Consider the following 13917-nt stretch of genomic DNA (forward strand, 5'->3'; position numbering starts at 1 on the left):
CAGTAACCCTACTGCTATCCACAGATGGTACACGGCCTCCACATGCCACCAGGATGGAAACCAGGGACGGTGGCTTCTGTATCCGTTTTGGCATGACTAGCCCTGGAAACCTGCCAGGCTTCATTCCTGCTGTGCAGTCTACTGGGCACCAACCAGGCATATGGGCTCCGAAAAACAGGTAATAGGGGCTGGCGCTAGGGAGAGCAAAGTCATCATCACCCGCAACACCGCAACATAGTATCCTCCCCGGCCTGGGCTTCCAGTCTCTCTCAATTTTGTTCAGTTGGGAGAGAACGTGGAACAGCACTCGGAAGCCCAGCTATGATTCATGACAACAGCCAGAGTCTGCAGCCAGTCGAGCCAGGGTGAGGATACACCCCTGACAAACACTGCCAGGGCTCCTCAGCTGTTTCTGAAAGTCCTGGTCCCTAGTCGAAGTGTCCGAGAGGGTCTGGGTCAAGGCCAATGGAGGGAGGAGGCCTGCTGGGCTTGAGGTCTGTGAGCAGCTGGGACAGGTCCCGCTGCAGCAGAGGCAGAGTGGCTGCTAGCAGTGCTCTTCAGATACAGATGGCCACTGACCAACCCAGGGAAGCAAGATTCCCGACAAGGTTCCCTCATGGCAACCCAGTGCCCATCTCCAGCTGTACAGGAGCTAAGGGATTAGGAGGGGCGGTCGGCTGGGGGAGCCACGGTGGGTGCACTACAGTATCACTGCTGGACCAGGAGGCCCTGCCCCAAGCTGCCTGCAGTGCCCCAAGCCAGGCACGCAGGGCTTCCGTAAGTTCACTCCCCACGCCCTCCAGACCCTGGATGTGCCTTGCAGCTCTCCTGCACCCACTGAGCTGCTTCTAACTGCTGTGTCTTTGCTCGTGCTGATTTGTCTGGAATGACTCCACCGTTTGGCCTCCCACGTTTTCACGAAACTTTTTCCTCATGTTGAATTACAGCTCTGTCACCAACGATGACAGGGAGCCCCTCCCTGGCATGCTCCTCCTGTTCCTGACCCTAGCTAAGTGTGGCCAGCTTATTGATTCTGCAGTGTCTTGATTTCCTCTTATCATTGCATTTATAAAAGTTTATTAAAATCATCTGTGTGTTCATCTTCCCCACTACACTGTGGGCTCCCAGATAATATTTCTTATTCACCTTTGGAGCCTCAGGGCTTAATACTAGACCTACTAAGGAATACGTATCAGTTAATTTTTGTTAAATTGAAGAACCTTTCCACAACTTCAATAGTGCAGGGCTTTAGAAACTGAGAGGAAACAAGTAATCTCTGTCGGCTTTCCTGGTGCATATGGTTTCAGCAGTCTTTCCACTCTGGATGTACACATTCTTCCATTTTCCCGCTGCTAACCATCAGGTGTGGTTAGGGAGCGTTGTCCTGGTTCTTCGGCCGCTTGCTTGGAAGAATCACTAGCAGGGCCGGTACAACAGAGTGATGGCAGACATGCAGCATTTCCACACAAGCAGCTTTTATTGCAAAGCGAAAGTAAGTTCCCGAGAAACAGGTCTGTCCCTGTGCACGGACGTGACCCTGAGTTTAAAGACAGAGTATAGAAAGTATAGCACACCCTTCAAGGTCAGTAGAGAGTGGATTGCTCCAATAAGCAGCAGCATCCCAGGGTAGGGTCTGTCCTTTATGCTAGTCCCTAGTATGTAATATAAACCAGGGATGGAATATTCACGTCTTTTGGGGGAAGTGGGTGGAGATTCCTGGAATCATGCACCCTCCCATTTTGTCCTTGTATGGCTGGCTCTGGAACTGTTTTGGTGCTGGGGGTGTGAGCTTTACTATGTCAAGGAGGGAAAGTTAACATTCGGTCATAAGCCCTAGCTTCTGCGCATGCTCCCTAACCTCAAGATCTTGCTGTTTCTTGTTTTTATTGGTCCCAACCCTCAGACTTGACCACATCCCCCTATCGCCTGCCCTGCCACCTGCATACCCTCACCCCTACCTAATAGTAACTACCAACCCTCCCATCCACTTACTACCTTCCTTCCCCTCCCCCTCCCCCAGATTCCCATCTGCTAAAATCAATTTAAGGCCAAAGCTAATCTGAAATTTCTAATCTGAAATTTCCATTGAGTCATTAGTTCTGTGACTAAAGTGGGAGGTGGAAGACAGTGTGGTAGAGGAGAGAGAGCTTCAGCTCTGGTGTCATACCTGGGTTCAAATCCCATCCCATCTGCAGTTGTATGACCTTAGGCAAATTTCTTCACTTCTCGGAGCCTCAGTTTTCCATGTATAAAAAATGGAGACTAATTTCTTCTAGGATTTGCTTCAAGTTAGGTACCCCCACAAAGAGACCTAATTTGAATGCAAATATTCTATTTAGGAAGTGATCCGGGACAGGGAGAGGATTAAGGTAATGCAAGTGAGACACCTGGGTTACAGAACGTAAAGACACTCTTAGGTTGCTGCAAGCGCCAACACTGCGCTTACGTGAGCCTCACACCAGTCCCAGTCTAGACCCAGGAAGCACTGAAGGGGAGCTGGAGGCGAGGTAGGAAGGGAAAGAAGCCTTAAGTTGCTGACGGGAGCTACTGAGGTTCAATCCTATATTACTCTGAGAGACGGGCAGAATGTGCCCCAGAGTTGCTCCACCGAAGGGGTGAGGAAGTTGGGGTATTTATCCTTCTGCTTTCATTTTCACTGGCTGAGTGCTGCCTTGGGGGCACTAAGTCCCTGACACTCCCAGCTTGTGCCAACACAAGCCAACAGAAGTTCTCAGGCAGAGTCACAGGTACTTGCAATAGGACTCTGTGGGAAAGAAGTAAGTGGTGAGTGCCCAGGGGAAAAGGGAGAGGCACAGCCTCTGCTAGAGGGCTGTTGTAGGGATTAAATGAATACAAGCACAACATCTAGCATACATAAGTACCCCCTTTGTTTATTTTGAAAGTCTCATTATGCCACCCTGGCTAGAGTGCAGTGGCATCACTGTAGCTCACAGCAACCTCAAACTCCTGGGCTCAAGCAATCCTCCTGCCTCAGCCTCCCCACTAGCCGGGACTACAGACACACGCCCTCACACCTGGCTAATTTTCCTATTTTTAGTAGAGACGGAGTCTCGCTTTTGCTCAGGCTGGTCTCAAAACTCCCGAGCTCCCTCCCACCTCGGCCTCCCAGGGTGCCAGGATTACAGATACGAGCCCCCGGCCCGGCCCGGCCAGAAGTATCCTTTTCTCTTCCAATTTATGGCAACAGCTTGTGAAGTTCATGGAGCTTCCCAGTTTTCCATGAATCTGTCTCCATGAATTGGCAACACTGGCATAACAAGCTGTTTCCCATCTTCTGGAAGCAAAAGAAACCCAGGGGCCCTAGCAGAGCTCTAAATGCCCAGGACCCAGGCTTCCTACGGAAGGCTGATGGTTGATGGTGCCAGAGTAGTCCCTCCTGCGTGTGCTCGCGCCTCTGAAAACCATCTCCTTTTGCATATTTACCTCACTTCTCTCTGGCCCTTCCACCCCTCACTACAACACTATTTGTGAGACACACACACAAACACACAGATGCTACATTAATAACCACTGCGGCCACCAATTAATTCATCATCTTCTATGTGACAGATACCATGCTAGAACCTTTATATGTATTATGGTAATCCTTAGAACCCTCTAATTATGATTTTTTCAGAGAGGTTGAGTAGCTTGTATCAGAAATAGGGTGCAGACTTAGATCATCTGACACACTTTCTACTTTATCTCTTTACTGTTTCACTAATGCTCCTCCCACAGGATCGCAGGATGGGCAGAGTAAGATTGAATAAACAAGACAGTTGGGGGAAGTTAGCAGGGGGTGGCTGCTCTTCCCTGGACTCCCCATTAGCTAATAATGAAGCCCATGGTTCCCAGTCTGCTGATCCATACCCTCCTGCCACTGACCATGTTCTATGAAGACTGCTCAATTATAAGCTAAATAGGTGAATACCTTCTAGAAGCAGCCCTTTCCCTTTTCTTATCTTCAGACAGCCAGATAAACACACTGTCCCCTGCCTATGGATCTCTCCCTCAAATAAATTGCCATTTAATGAGAGAGAAGATGAGTGAGAGAGAAGCTGATGGGACATAACTGATAAACTACTTTTCATTAGAAGGAAAATAGGAAAATAATCAATACTAGAGTCAAAATATAGCATTTTCTTTAGACTGAAGAATAGGAGCACTGCGGTCTCACTGCCATGGACAAAGAGTGGCTTTATGTGTTCCTCTAAGCCTTTGTTTCCTTATCTGAAATTGGAGATAATACTAGCCTCCATAGGGTTGCTATGAAGATTAAATGAAGGCACATACATTGTCTGGAAGCTTCTTTTTCCTGGACCATAATAGTTGCTCTAAAAATAATAGCAACTGAGATGCCTAGGGTATATAACACAAAGATGCTCTCTCAAGTCCGCACAAGTGCCGACTCTGCACTTGCTGAGCCCAAGGGTGAGGGTCCCTCATACTAGTCCCAGTCTGGACCCAGACAGCACTGAAGGGGAGCTAGAAAGTACAGTGGGTATTATGTGATGCTATCCGCAATGTCAGTGCTTATCCAACAGCAAGACATTATCTATGGAATGAAGAGACTGTGAGCCTGCCGTCTTGCCACCTTCTAACTCAAACAGCTGTGTGCAAAGGGCCCTAGGCAGGACACAGTAGCCTCGATGCCTGTTCTGTGTCTTCCATCCTAACCATCTGTGAACTCCCCAGTACAACACACACCTCATTTTCATTTTAAAGGAAAAGGTAACTTTGGACATGGTAGATCATGTTAGGAGAAGTCGTTAGGAGAGTCTGAGTGGTATGCCTGTTTATCCTGTCCCAAGATCCTTTCCTGATCAACCACCACCTCCCACAGTTGCGCATTACATCTTCAGATCAGCCAGGGCCAATAGCTTTCCCAACGTCCTTGTTTGGTCGTCTCCCTCAGGTAGCTGCTTCTGCTATTTGACATTCTCTCATGACTGGAGTCTGCCTGTGCACTGGGGACAGACCACATCTCTGTTCTGCATGGGAAGCTCCTAGGCAATGGGTAGAGAATGTGCACCACTCTAGTTATGTTACTGAAATAGAAGCTATTTTTTCTTTTTCTTCTTCTTTTTTTTTTTTTTTTTTTTTTTTGAGGCAGAGTCTCCTTCTGTTGCCTGGGCTAGAGTGCCGTGGCGTCAACTAGCTCACAGCAACCTCAAACTTCCAGGCTCAAGCAATCCTCCTGCCTCAGCCTCCCAAGTAGCTGGAATATAAGATGTGCCACCATGCCCAGCTAATTTTTTCAATATATTTATAGGTTTCCAGTTAATTTTTTTCTATTTTTAGTAGAGATGGGGTCTCGCTCTTGCTCAGGCTGGTCTCGAACTCCTGAGCTCAAACGATCCACCCGCCTCAGCCTCCCAGAGTGCTAGGATTAGAAGCTGTTTCTTGTTGCGGCTATGGTGTTTGTCAGCAAAAGAACCAATCTTGGTTTGAGTAAATGAATATGCCTAGCATCCCCACTGGCTAATCTAGAAAAATAATTGCATAAGAACTAATAACAGAAGCCAGGCATGGTGGCTCACGCCTATAATCCTAGCACTCTGGGAGGCCGAGGCGAGCAGATTGCTTGAGGTCAGGAGTTCGAAACCAGCCTGAGTGAGACCCCGTCTGTACTAAAAATAGAAAGAAATTAATTGACCACCTAAAAATATATATACAAAAAATTAGCCGGGCATGGTGGTGCATGCCCTGTAGTCCCAGCTACTCGGGAGGCTGAGGCAGTAGGATTGCTTGAGCCCAGGAGATTGAGGTTGCTGTGAGTTAGGCTGATGCCACAGCACTCACTCCAGCCTGGGCAACAAAGTGAGACTGTTTCAAAAAAAAAAAAAAAAAGAATAACAGAGTGTTCACTTACAAATTTCTGAGTAGAATGGCAGGACACATCCCTCTAAAAGTCCTATGCTCTGTTTCAGAATTCTTTTTTTTTTTTTTTTTTTTTGAGACAGAGTCTCACTTTCTTGCCCAGGCTAGAGTGAGTGCCGTGGCGTCAGCCTGGCTCACAGCAACCTCAATCTCCTGGGCTCAGCGATCCTACTGCCTCAGCCTCCCTAGTAGCTGGGACTACAGGCATGCGCCACCATGCCCGGCTAATTTTTTTTTGTATATATATTTTTAGTTAGTCAATTAATTTCTTTCTATATTTTGGTAGAGACGGGGTCTTGCTCAGGCTGGTTTTGAACTCCTGACCTCGAGCAATCCGCCCACCTCGGCCTCCCAGAGTGCTAGGATTACAGGCGTGAGCCACCGCGCCCGGCCCTGTTTCAGAATTCTTAACTAGGTGAGGGCAAGATGACAGGACACTGAATGGTAGAGACAGCAAAATTAGGTAGTAGAATTCAATGCCCCTGGCACCTTCCAGAATGCCAGAATGTCAAGGGAATAACCACACACAGTGTTCAGAATTGTGCACTACACATCAAGTAAACATATAGGTGTTATATCAAAGATCAGTAATGGAATTCATTCAGAAACATGTAATTTATGAGTCAGATAAGCTATGTCTACAATTTAAATATTCCCATCCCAGACCCTGCAACACAGCAGAAAAAAAAATAAAAATCTCCATCTATTGAAATATGATTTCATATAAACATAGATAAATATATTTAAATTTTCTTTTAACTATAAGTAAATTCAAATGGACTGTTATAAAACAGAATACTATACACAGTTGTCTGTATAGATCATAGAAAACATAAAAACCAGGATGTTGAGTGGGTGCTGGTGGTGCAAACTGTAGGGCTGAAACTTGCTCAATGAACTGGAGGCCACTATGGCTTAATGAATGTGGCCCACCCCTATTGCTAATGGTTTTGTCAACTTTTGGACCCTAGAAATTCAGGATTTTCTCCTTCTTCCTCTGCCAGCTTTGGTCCGTGTCCGGCTACCTGGCCGGACAGTAAGTTGCTTTTTAAAGTCCACTAAGCAATCTGTGGCTTCTGAAATGGAAACGAAAGACTTGATAGGAGACTCATGTAAGTCGAGATGTGTGAGGGAACTCTGCATCTGTCTGCTGCAGCCTGCCTCTTCCACCCCTAGTGAGGGCGCCCTAGTGAGAAGGCAAAAGTTCAGATTCAATACACACCTACTAAGCATCCAGTACATGCCATGCACTGTACTGGGAGCTTTTACACATATTATTATTAATATAATATTATAACCTTTGTAATAGTCCAATCAGATAAGTACCATCATTCCGTTTTCAAACATGAGGACAACTGGTAAATCATACTCTTAAAGTCATACAAGTTAGGCAATGAGAGAAGGAGGACTCAGACCCAAATTCCCCAAACTATTTGAAATCCAGGTTAGAAAACCAGGACTGGTTGAGGATAGAGTGGTGGGGTAGAGTAAGACATAGCTTTTGTTCTGTTTAACACAATGAGTGAATTGAGCTATCTATCCAATTCTTAGCCTACATAAATGAGGATCAGAGTTATACAGAGAGAAAGGTGATAATAGTTCCACAGTGATTTCTGCCACAACAGTTTGGATATCACACTACACACAGAATACAGGACCAGGCCTGTACTTTTCAGAACTGCTGACAGCCACACTTCAGCGTACACCCTAATTCACCTGAAGGCTCCTGTTTCTGAAGACTTGGTCTTTATCTCTGCATCTGTGATAGGAGAGAAAAAGTGATAATGTTGGTAGTAATGGTAATCATACCACTTTTCTCACTAATCTTATGCTTCCTACGTTGTAGGCACTGCTTCTCATTAGGCCTATCCAAGTATCTCAGATCCCCAATCTTTCAGACCACTGGAGTGAGCATTAGCATCCAACAGGCTCAGCTGCAGAGATACCAAGATGAACACTTTTGAATAAATGACCTCTGAATAAATTTATTTCAAATCTGGACTTGAGGAACAGGAGTTGCCAAGGTAGAGATTCATGACCTACAGAGATTCACAACCTGGTAACCTGGAGGCAGCAGGATGTGAAGTTTGGAGAGCCTGTCTTTTATATAGTCATCAGAAGGCACAACAGTTTTGCTTGGTGAGAACAAACTATTAAAACTATACAATAAGCAAATCTCACCAGACTTAAGCAAAGGTCCCTCTTCCATCTGCATGTGGTAAATTTGACAATAGCAACTAGTAACAATTGTAATATTAGCAGCTAACATTATCAAGAGCCTATTTATGCCAAGGTAATGTTTGGAGTTTTACTAGATATAATCCTTGCAATCTATGAAGTTGGTATTACTAACTCTATGGAATGCTCTTGCCCAATCCAATCCACTCTACTACCCCCTAAATACTAGGCATAAAGAGACAGAATTACTTCCTATAATCCAAGTATAAGTTAGGATGTTAAGCTAAAGATAACATATGAATGATGCACAAAACATTAGAAGGAGGCAGTAGTGTCTGCATGTCTAGTCTTCCATGCCTGTTCATTTACAAGGTATACTTGGAACTCATGTCATTCCCCTGTGATTTGGAAATGTTTTTTCCCAGTTCAATAGGTAGTCCTGATCCCCGGCTTTATAAAGCCTGAAATGAAATACATGATAAGATAAGGTACCTCCTCATCGTCCTTAGAGAGAAATGCCTAGATTGAGTTTCAAAAGCTGGTTGATTGGGTCAGATATGCACCCATATAACCCCAACAAATAGTCAGAGGGGTTGGCGATGGCTGTATCTACTGGAAGGCCTTAAGCAAAAGCCCTGAAAACTGGTCCTGGGGTCCTCACCTGCAGTCTTGTACTCAGAATGTTCCAAAAGACTGAGGAGTCGGCCTTCACTGTGGCTTTTTTCCTATAACAGAGAAAAATTGATGAAGGCGTTACTTCATGGCACAGAGTCTAAAATACAACTTCCTTAGCCCAGATCACACCTGTTTCTAGAAGAGAAGAGGTATGAGGATACAGCTCTAGGGAAGCTCTTTTGCTTCTTAATGAGGGTACACAAAAAATCAAATTGTAATGAAGAGAATACATCTCTATGCCAACAATACTATATGGATTTAAAACAAAGTTTTAAGATAGCTTCTACAGGCAGTGATGCCAGAAGAAGAAACTGGGCCGAGCGTGGTGGCTCACGCCTGTAATCCCAGCACTCTGGGAGGCCGAGGTGGGCGGATTGCTCGAGGTCAGGAGTTCAAAACCAGCCTGAGCAAGAGCGAGACCCCGTCTCTACTATAAATAGAAAGAAATTAATTGGCCAACTAATATGTATAGAAAAAACTAGCCGGGCATGGTGGCTCATGCCTGTAGTCCCAGCTACTAGGGAGGCTGAGGCAGGAAGATTGCTTGAGCCCAGGAGATTGAGGTTGCTGTGAGCTAGGCTGACGCCATGGCACTCACTCTAGCCTGGGCAACAAAGCGAGACTCTGTCTCAAAAAAAAAGAAAAGAAAAGAAGAAGAAGAAGAAACTGGCTATATGGTATAAACAAGCACTTATCTATAAACCAGAATTCCAAATCACCACCTCAAAATCATCTCATTCATAGATTTCTTTCTTCTGGCATGACAGATTTTGGCTTCCCCATCTTAGTATGCGTAGTGACACACACTAAGTAATCCTAGACTATGCAGCTGCTGCTTCATCTTTGATCTCTAGTCAAGACTTGCTCTTCCTGATCTCTAATCAAAAGGCCCAGGAAGTACATCCATCCTCCCAGTGACCAGGGCCCAGGCACTGTCACTTCCTAAAGCTGGGCACACAAGAAGTTCAACAAAGTTGATCTTTCTTGGCACTGAGGTATGAATTGGATATCCTTTCTGGAAAGCTATTTGGCAGTATGTTTCAAGACTTTAAAATGTTTATATCCATTGCCTTAATAGTTCCACTTCAAGAAGCTTATTTTAAGGAAATAATCAGTGATACAAAGACTAATTGTTTTAAACACGATCTTAAAATAAAATACAAAAGAATCAGAAAGAACCTAAATGTCCAATAATATTAGAATGGTTTATGCTATATCATAAGTCTTGCTCTGTCACCCAGGCTGAAAAGCAGTGGCATAATCACAGTTCACTGTAACCCTGAACTCCTGGGGCTCAAGCAATCCTCCCACCTTAGCTTCCAAAGTAGCTACTATACTAGGACATGCATGTGTCACCATGCCCAGCTAATTTTTATTTTTGTAGAGACAGAGTCTTACTATGTTGCCCAGGCAGATCTTGAACTCCTGGCCTCAAAATATCCTCCTGCCCTGTCCTCCCAAAGTGCTAGGATTACAGGTGTAAGACATTTAGCCTGACCCACCTTAAGTATTTTATAAATCCCAGAAAGGAAACTGTATGTGTAGCACAGTACTATATGTAATATAGAGTATAACACAGTACTATATAAAGTATGTATTGTGTGTGTGTGCATTTTCAATTACATTAAAAATGCATACGAAATAAGATTGGAAAAAAAAAAACATTAAAAGTTTTTAGCTTTGAGTAACTAAATTATGGGTAATGATTTCTCCTGATTCTTTATACCTTTTCTTTGAACTTTCCATATTTTCTACAAGGTATTACTTTTTTTTTGAGACAGAGTCTCACTTTGTTGCCCAGACTAGAGTGGGTGCCGTGGCGTCAGCCTAGCTCACAGCAACCTCAAACTCCTGGGCTCAAGCAATCCTTCTGCCTCAGCTTCCTGAGTAGACGGGACTACAGGCATGCGCCGCCATGCCTGGCTCATGTTTTCTATATATATTAGTTGGCCAATTAATTTCTTTCTATTTTTAGTAGAGACGGGGTCTCGCTCTTGCTCAGGCTGGTTTCAAACTCCTGACGTAGAGCAATCCGCCTGCCTCAGCCTCCCAGAGTGCTAGGTTTACAGGCCCCGGCCAAGGTATTACTTTTTAAATTAAAAGAAAAAATACTTTTTAAAAAACATAAATCTTGTTTAGGATAAACAGTAAGGAAGAAGGGAGGGAGCAGAGAGAAAACAGCCCAGAACAGAAATGTGGCCTCTTACAACTGAGAATCAGGAGGGTTAGTTAGCCTTTCCGAAACACTCCACACATACCTTTGGGTTCCTCAGCCTCTGCTGCCACTTCCCCTCCACAGTTGAGCATGCTCTACCACTCTCTTCAGGCCCATCTCCGTGGTCACCCCTTGCAAGATGGAGACAGGAGTCCACATGACACTGATACTCTCTCAATGGGATCATGGATTTACAGAGATAACACTTCTCATTCCTACCCAATCAGAAAAAAGACAGAAAAAGCAGTTTTAAGATACATTCTTGCCTCTGGGCTCCTGGATATGTCTCAAATTCTGTTTTTATGTCTCAAAGTTATTCTGCAAAGGAGACATGTCAACCAATGCAGATTCACTCAGCAGGATCACCAATAAAACTCACCCAATGCCAATCAAAAGGACTGAGTGATTAGCAGTTTTCCCTGGCTGTTTCTCTGTACCCTGCTGTTGCAGCAGTGGGATGGTAATGAAATCAGCTCTTCTAACTATCGCAGACAATGCTGATTGCTCTTCAGAAATAAAATGCTCTGTCAAACTCTTCTGAAATTAAGTGTAATAGTTTTTTCAAAGAGAAGTTAAAACTTCAACAGAAAGGGAACACCAAGAGCATTAAATCAAGATGACATTTTTATCAGGGTGGATGAACTTGTCTGATTAGTAAATCAAGTCTGTCTATATGCTGACCTCCCCAATTCTACAACCTGCAACATCAACTAGGAAGTTACTAAAACCATGTGGTTCTGCCAGAGGCTTTTGCATAATTTTATATACATGGTTATTTTTATCGTGTTTAGCAGTAGAGTTTGGGGAAAGAGAGGAAAGTATGTCCTTGAGGTAAGGTTTACTGGATATCAGTTAAAGTGGAACTGTTAGGTGAAAAGGAAGAAAATGAACATTTATTAAATATTTTCTCTGTGGTTAGAACCTATGCGAGGCCCTTTAAATACAGCTTCTCAATTAATTCTTCAGCCCCATTAGGAAGGAACTATTCTCTCCAGGGTCCTATAGCTAGTAGCTATCAGAGCCCAGATCTGCCTGATTCATAAGATCGTCTTAAGTTTTAAGAAGCTAAAGAAAACTTTCCAAAGCGTGCTACCTTAGATTTCCCTTTCTGGCCATTATTATTCAGCAACTGTAACAAGAGAGACTTGCATTAGTTCTAAGGAAACATTTTTTCGGAGATCTTTAAAATAGAAGAAATAAGTCTCTCAAATATTTAATTATCTGGAAGAATGCAAGCCAAACCCTGTCTTATGAGAAAAACTAGACTGATCGGGCGAGGTGGCTCACGCCTGTAATCCTAGCTCTCTGGGAAGCTGAGGCAGGTGGATTGCTCTACGTCAGGAGTTCAAAACCAGCCTGAGCAAGAGCCAGACCCCGTCTCTACTATAAATAGAAAGAAATTAATTGGCCAACTAATATATATAGAAAACATGAGCCGGGCATGGTGGTGCATGCCTGTAGTCCCAGCTACTCGGGAGGCTGAGGCAGCAGGATCACTTGAGCCCAGGAGTTTGAGGTTGCTGTGAGCTAGGCTGACGCCACGGCACTCATTCTAGCCTGGGCAACAAAGTGAGACTCTGTCTCCAAAAAAAAAAAAAAAACAACACTAGACTAATATTCCTTTCAAGGTTTAGCAATTAATGCAAAAGTATTTATTAATTCCCTACTACATGAGAGACATTAGCACTGAAGACGATGTAGGAGTTTTAGAGTCAGGTAGACTGTGTCACTTCTGGCCACATGATTTTAACCAATTAGTTATCATTCCTCTTCTGTTTCTTTATTTAAAACAAGAATAACTGCCATACCAATTATTGTGAGAGTTATAAAGTAAATAAAGCATCCGGCACAATAGCTGGCACATATTAGGTGCTGATCCAATAGTTATTACTGTTATGGCTGTCTCAGACACATTTTATTAGATGCTGGGGATAAAAACATGAATGAAGGCAAGTATTTGCCTTCAAATAACTCACAGCCTATCCAGGGACACAGAAATGTTAAAAAAAATTACTGAAATACAATGTGAAGAATACAGTCGTAGAGAAATGTCTACACTATAGGATTCCAAAGGAAGAAGACATCAGCTCTGCTCAACTGGATTAGGGAAGGCAGCCCTGAAATTTAGGGACTAAGACCTGTGTTCCAGAGATAAAAGTTTCTGCCTAGTGACTAACTGCTCTAAAGCACGGCTGGTAATGTCTTTACTTTCAGGAGGTAGCACCTACACCCGACTCCTCCTTTAGAATGAGCTTTCTTAGTCAAGCTGTAACCCACAACCCAAGAAAGTCTTCTATACTGCCCAACCTTTTGTAACTGAACTTCTATACTATTTATACAGCAAAATGTTGTGCCAAACACCAACATGCAAATTTAAAAAACCAGGAACCTAAGAATAATATGGAAATGGAATGGGTGGCAGGATTGTTTTTAGTGTACTGAAAAGGCTACTACCTACACTGACAGAAACTGAGAGTAAAAATTCAGGCATCCAAGCAATGAAGTGACTGGAAGGCCAAACACACACAAGGTAAGATAGGAACCGGCCTCTTTATTTAATCCAAGCAATGGTAATATGTTAAGTAAGAGTTCTGTGTACACAGCATACCTACTTACTTGTCAATGTCTAGGGAAGTCTGGGCAGCTGTCCCACTGTCACTCTTGTTCTTGGCCTCTTTTTGTCTCCGAGTCAATACTTCCAACAACAACAACAATAAAAAAAAAAAAAAAAAAAAAAAACATATATACATTGTTAGCTGGCAGTAGACAGACTCTGAATATAAATGACAAAATGTATAGGAAAAAGAAGTTTAAAATCCTGTTCCGCTGGGAGAAGTGCACTGTCTGGGAAGACTCAACGTTTTTGGTACTGAGAATAACAACTGTAACATTTGTACCAAAACTGTCTGCCACAAGATATTCCCCTATTTGCTAAGCCATGAGATCTAAAAGTCTAGTCCAACCAACAA

The 13917-nt window shown here is 43.8% G+C and overlaps 1 protein-coding gene across 6 annotated transcripts in view; it reads right to left on the reverse strand.

The window, feature by feature from the left end:
- Positions 1-6480: 6480 nt before the first annotated feature.
- Positions 6481-13917, reverse strand: part of UIMC1 (ubiquitin interaction motif containing 1) — a 99534-nt gene continuing 92097 nt past the window's right edge. For 4 of the 6 annotated variants that reach the window (XM_075998410.1, XM_075998413.1, XM_075998407.1 and 1 more), the window contains 5 exons: positions 13565-13643; positions 10992-11163; positions 8720-8783; positions 7597-7639; positions 6481-7066 (listed from right to left, as the gene is read on the reverse strand). In XM_075998410.1, coding sequence (XP_075854525.1) covers positions 6856-7066; positions 7597-7639; positions 8720-8783; positions 10992-11163; positions 13565-13643 — 569 coding nt within the window. In that variant the 3' untranslated portion in view covers positions 6481-6855. The remainder of the gene's footprint in view (positions 7067-7596; positions 7640-8719; positions 8784-10991; positions 11164-13564; positions 13644-13917) is intronic. The other 2 variants (XM_075998408.1, XM_075998412.1) reach the window with 2 other exon arrangements.

The sequence above is a fragment of the Microcebus murinus genome, chromosome 28 (genome assembly GCF_040939455.1).
Source record: "Microcebus murinus isolate Inina chromosome 28, M.murinus_Inina_mat1.0, whole genome shotgun sequence".
NCBI classification, from domain to species: Eukaryota; Metazoa; Chordata; class Mammalia; order Primates; family Cheirogaleidae; genus Microcebus; species Microcebus murinus.